This window comes from Camelina sativa, chromosome 10 (genome assembly GCF_000633955.1).
Source record: "Camelina sativa cultivar DH55 chromosome 10, Cs, whole genome shotgun sequence".
NCBI classification, from domain to species: domain Eukaryota; kingdom Viridiplantae; phylum Streptophyta; class Magnoliopsida; order Brassicales; family Brassicaceae; genus Camelina; species Camelina sativa.
The window spans coordinates 10,019,031-10,024,878 of record NC_025694.1 but is presented as its reverse complement, the minus strand read 5'-3'; the positions used below and the strand labels follow the sequence as shown (position 1 = coordinate 10,024,878).

General features: G+C 39.2%; 2 protein-coding genes across 2 annotated transcripts in view; both read right to left on the bottom strand.

Annotated features, from left to right (window-relative positions):
• The window catches only part of LOC104718246 (small RNA 2'-O-methyltransferase), a 5,810-nt gene extending 1,164 nt beyond the window's left edge, over positions 1-4,646 (bottom strand). The window contains exons 1-9 of the mRNA XM_019231152.1: positions 4,563-4,646; positions 3,737-4,017; positions 3,566-3,655; positions 3,027-3,484; positions 2,683-2,937; positions 1,501-2,477; positions 999-1,150; positions 745-861; positions 452-571 (exon numbers count right to left, since the gene is read on the bottom strand). Of these exons, the coding sequence (XP_019086697.1) occupies positions 452-571; positions 745-861; positions 999-1,150; positions 1,501-2,477; positions 2,683-2,937; positions 3,027-3,484; positions 3,566-3,655; positions 3,737-3,988 (2,421 nt within the window). The 5' untranslated portion in view covers positions 3,989-4,017; positions 4,563-4,646. The remainder of the gene's footprint in view (positions 1-451; positions 572-744; positions 862-998; positions 1,151-1,500; positions 2,478-2,682; positions 2,938-3,026; positions 3,485-3,565; positions 3,656-3,736; positions 4,018-4,562) is intronic.
• Positions 4,788-5,842, bottom strand: LOC104718245 (small RNA 2'-O-methyltransferase-like). Its single transcript, XM_010435954.2, has 3 exons — positions 5,808-5,842; positions 5,491-5,610; positions 4,788-5,390 (listed from the first exon to the last, which is right to left on the bottom strand). The coding sequence occupies exons 2-3, from the start codon at positions 5,608-5,610 to the stop codon at positions 5,115-5,117; spliced, it is 396 nt and encodes a 131-aa protein (XP_010434256.1). The 5' UTR covers positions 5,808-5,842; the 3' UTR covers positions 4,788-5,114.

Below are 5,848 nucleotides of genomic sequence, written 5' to 3'. Positions count from 1 at the left end.
AGATGAAGCTTCCCTTCTAAAAACAGCTATCTGAGAAGCAAACCCGGGTTCTACTTCACCAGACCCACCAACACCGCTGAACTCGACGCTGTAGTTATGGACTTTGGCGAGCTTAGACGCCCAGTTGTTAAACTGTTCTCTTGTCCATTCGAATTTGTGGTCGTGGTTCCTGAATTTAGGAAGCTGTGACTCGGTTTTGTCTTCTTCTTGGGTTTCTGGTGTAGACCGCTGGAGGATTGTGTTGAACTCGAAGTTTGGTGTTGAGACAATCAGGAGCTTGGGGCGAAACAAGCTCAGAACTTTTTCCCCAAATTGACAGGCTTGATCTTCTTCCATGTGCTCAATAACCTACAGATTCAGAACAGATTATATGCAACGCTTTACCAGACAGATTGCTTTTGATGAACATGCACAAACTTTTAAGGAATAAAGCAGATGACAGGAGAACCACCTCTAAGCAAGTGCCGATGTCTACGTCATACAGCCTAGAGTCAAACTCAAGGATGGAACCATCATAAAGTGTAGCAGATTTGACGTTGCAAGCTTCCTTGTTTAGTTTTATATGTAGCATCTGAAGTTGAAACACAAGATACACAAAAACAAAAGTAAATCTACCATTTCTTTTTGATTACACAAATGCAGCCTTCATCCAACAGACATCAGTTTTTTTCGATGCACTAGTCTCATCAAGTTATTTCCTCTACGAGAGGGAATAAGAAAACAGTGGTATGCGATTTTTAATACCTTAGCAGCACGGGCAAGACCCTTCGGTGAAATGTCAACACCGATAATGGTTTGAAGTGAAGTTGGATAGTCAAGTAGAGAGTCTAATAAACTTCCAGATCCGCATCCAAAATCAACCTGTAACGAGAATAGAGGTGTCATCTTACGCTTATTTACAGTGCTACCAATTAGGACAAGAGAGACTGAAACAACTGAAGAAGTCTTGAATTTAGAATCCCAATAAGCAGGAGGACATTAAGATATAAAGAGCTTACCAAAGTAGAAGCGGATGATTCTCTTATATGTTTCAGTGCATATTCAACACGCTGTTTTGAAAGTGGAGGTTTGAAAAACGCCGCCTCCATTCGTTCTTCTGATGGCCCTTTCACACCCAACAAAAGTATACTGTAATTTAAAGTTGGACGTTCTGTGCAAAAGAAGCAGAGGAAATTCATCAGTATCAAATATAAATGTTCATGGAATCTCTTAACTTAGTCATAGATATAGGTCTAATCTTTGTTCATCCTCTGCCGTCAGCTACAAAAGCTTCGATACAGCAAAAGTGAATTGTTAATAATGATGCTACCTTACATAACTTTGCCTCTTTTTCGTATTGATCAGAGCCAGAATTTTGTAGTTAGTAGTAAGTAAGTTCACTAATGAAGGCAATACAAATGTCAACATTTGATAAACACCTTTTATTTTTCTTCCAACCAGAAAATCGTTTTCAGAAATCATCCTATGACATCCAACAAATGAAAACATTAGAAGCAATACCTGATAGGAGCGAGCGGACTGTCACAGTATCAGAAGCAGCAGCCAAAATCAAAGCTTCTGCAGCATCAGGGGGTGTAGTACTAAAAGAAGCATATTCACCCACAGTCATCTGAGTAACAGCTGATTCTATATGTGGATTCATGGATCCAGTCCCTACCTCAAACTCTATCTCTTCATTGCTTTCAATGAGTTCTATTGAGGGTTCACAATTAACCGAATATTCAGCATCCACCTCAGCTTCCATATCTTCATTGCTTTCGATGTCATCTCTTGGAGATTCGTCATCACTTGGAGATTCACCATCACTCGAATATTCAGGATCCACAGCCAACGACAAAGAATAGCATATACTAACCACAGAACCATTTGTTATAGATTGAACACGCTTCTCTGCTGATGGCACATCTATGGGTTTTGATTCAGAGCTGTGTCCATTATGGGAAATCGGCGGGGCCACAAAAACATTAGGAGTTGAAGATTTGATATCCTGGTCGTCATCTGTATCAGATGGTTGCTCCACATCCAGTTCATCGAAAAACTTACTAAACCATAGGAGGGCTTTTAATGAGGCATTTTGAATGGCATCATTCTCCTTCTCATAGAATTTTCTCGGTGAACATTCTAAAACCAAATCCTGAGACTTCGTAAAAATTTTCACTTCACATCTAAACCTCATCCCTGATCCTGGTGTATCTTCTTTCTCCCTACTCAAATTATCATTATCAGCATCGTCAACTCCTGAGACCTTCAACTTCTTGTGAGATCTGAATATGTCAGATAACGATTCCACAGGAGCATTGGATGAAGAAAAGACGGGTTCTGCTAGTCGGTGCTGGTGGCAGAACATGCAGAGAATCTCCCTGGGGAGTGGACCTCTCCAATTAGATTTTGTAGTGAATGAAGAAGGCAACTGTGCAGCAATTACTGCTTGACGTGAAATTTTGTAGATTCCATTGGGTGTCATACCACAACATATCCTGCAGAAGCCACAAGTCATACATCAGTACATGATAAAATATGCAATGCTTCATCGGAAGGCCAAGACAAACGTCAAATGCATTACTTCAGAGTTATTACACGTAACGTAAGTAATGCAATGTTCCCAAAATCCTTAATAAATGAAGATGTGAAAAGGAAAATCCAGACATAAAACTGAGCAAAAGTTGGTAGAAGAAAATGGACCTGTAAAATGACTTCACAGTTACATCATCACAGTCAAGATCGTTGGACTTCCATCGGTAACCAACAGATGCCAAGATAGCATCCCCGTAAATATCTTGACCACAAATGTAACTTGCTCGTGCATTCCGAGTTTTTTCAATATGAGATGAGTCTTCATTTGAACTTCCAGACGCTTCTGATGATTTATCAGAGGACTTATTCGGAATAGTAGAGTACAATCTACACTCAGAACCACAGGAAGCTTTGCCAAAAGTCCTGTTGAAAAGAAAAATACTTTCAAGCCAGATTAACACCAAGAATGTTCCACTTACTAACAGGAAACAAAAAAAAAACAGTATAATCACCTGGACATCATCACTTGGCTGCCATTTTTCAAACCAAGCCTGTCAGCAATACTATCCAAATAATGCCGGTCTGATGAGATGTAAAGAGTTTCTAGCTCAACAACCTCCTCACCGAGACATGGTATAAATACAGTCGCTACTTCTCTGCTAAGTAGGGAATCAGATACATGAGTAGCTAGTGCTTCTACAATTTCTGAAGGGTATGGATTTTTCCTTCGGAGTGAAGATACATCTGGAGATGCGACAATGTAGTCCGACAACTTTGCAGCAGCCTCAATGACATAGGAAATGACCAAAGAAGGATCTGATTCCACAGAAGGATTAATGATTTTACAACGACTATTAATCTTTGCATCAAATGTAGCAATGACAGAAACAGGAACTGAGCCGCAACAATCACCATCCCTTCGCAACACCGCTCTAAGGTGAGCTCCTAGAGGATGTTCAGCTGAAATAAACTGCAACCGAATAATATAAGATATCATTTAGATCAAGGTATTGTATACATAGAAATCAGAAAGATCTTTTGAGATACATACCTCATCAGAAAATATATACTTAATGCGTCCAACGATCTCATCCCAAGCTTCATCTACAGTAAGATCATCATTCTGAGGACGAATGCCTAGCTGCAACATGAAACGGTACTGTCTTTGTTATATCATATGAGATACCACAATATCAAAAGAGACACATACAACGAAGCATACCTTCTCAAGAGCCAATTCAGCAGCAGATTGTTCGGAATCCTTCTTCTTCTTGAATACATTTGATACAACAGAAAAGTCTGGTAGCTCCAAGTGGCAGCGATAGAGACATGGGCCTTTTTGAGGAATTGCCAAACCTGGACAACCACTCTGAGAAGAATCATAAACTTCCTCAACTCTATAACTTGCTTTAGCACCAAACTTCTGATGTATAATTGACTTCGGAGTAGGTGTACGCTTCCCACCACCCGCCATCACAAACGCAATGTAGCTTCTTCAATACACTGAGACAAACAAAAGGGTCACACATATATAAGCCAAATTTCAGGAAAGATGGTAACTTGACAATTCAAATCAAAGCCATATTAAAAACATTAACATACAAATCAAAAGTTCAAAATCGAACCAACATCAATTTGATTGAGTTCCCACATTCTCAATGTTCTAATTCTAACTACTTTTTCAGACTAGAGAATGATAAGTAAAGTCTCAGTCTTGCCAAAGTCTTTCGTTTCCGTAACAAAAATGGCGAAACCCAAATTATAAAACTAGAATCGATTACGCATGCCATGGGAAAAAAAAAAAAAAAACAGAGAGACTAAACACAAGAAAATGAGTAAAGTAACAATTTTTCGTTCCGAGGAAGTAGAGATAGAGGTTTCGGGTACAAACCCAACAACAAAAAAAAAGGGGTTTTGAGTGTAACGTCAAGACAAACGAATCGTCATGACGAGAAACGAAGATTTAATGAAATTGAATTTCATAAAGAGCCCAGAAGTATCAAAACGATTCAGACAAACCCTAAAAGCACGAAGAATCAACAACGAACCTAAAGGGATGAGCAGAATGTCATGTAAGAACCGAGGAGAGAACAACAGAGAAAAAGAGAGTGGGAGAGAGAGAATGGGGTTTTAGAGAGGGAGGAGAAGAGAGGGTGTTCTAGTCATTTCATTGATGTAGTAGTAGAATCGTTGTCTTTAATTTTTCGACTTTTTTTTTATTTTATTCCCTATCCACCATTCTCTTTTTTAGAAGGAAATAATGTGTCATTTGTTGTGACTTCTGTGTAATTGACACAGTTTTTTATCATATTAAGCATCAAAGACCAAAGACAAAGAGTGTGATACAGAAGAAACATGGAGATTTCAAACAGTAATAAAATCGACAAACTCAAAAAGAAGCTAAACGAAAAAGGAAACAAGTCTATTCTGGTTGATGATACTCTTGTAAACCAAAGATTAGTCTTTTTTGTCTCCATTTCTTCTTGTCCATTCCCAAGTGACTTGATAAGGCCGCATCGAGCCTTCCGAGTCCTTCCTTTTAACAGCCGACAAAGATTTCCGTCTAAAAATAGCAATCTGAGAAGCAAATCCGGGATCTATTATGCCAGACCCACCAACACCGCTGAACTCGACGCTGTAGTGGTAGCCTTTGGCGAGCTTAGTTGCCCACTGGTTAAACTGTTTCCTTGTCCATGGTTCCTGAACTGGAGTGGCTGTGAAATGGATTTCTTTTCTGAGTTGTCTGGAGCACGCTTATGTAGAATTTTGTTGCACTCGTAGTTTGGTGTGGAGATAATCAGAAGTTTCGGGCGGAACAAGGTTAGAACTGTTTTCCCAAATTGACAGGCTTGATCTTCCTCCATGTGTTCAATGACCTACAGAGTCGGAACAGATTATATGTTAAAGTCAGATTTCTTGAAGATAATACACATTTTAAAAATGATGAAGAAATGAAGCAAGAAAATAGAAGGGGACCTCTAAGCAAGTGCCGACGTCAATGTCTTGCAGCCTAGAATCAAACTCGAGGATGGAGCCATCATAGAGTGTAGTAGATTTGAGGTTGCAAGGTCCCTTGTTTAATTTCAAACGTAGCATCTGAAATTGAAACAATACATGCACACATATTTGATGTAAATTAACAATCTTCATTCAACCATCTCTGAAGAGGATATAAAATACAATCTTCACATGTTACACAACTCATGAATCGCATAAATGCAGTTTTGAACAAACAAATATCAAGCTTTAAGATGCATATAGTCTCATCAGGTTAAGTCTCAGAGTTAGCATACCTTAGCAGCACGGGCAAGGCCCTTCTGTGAGATGTCAACAC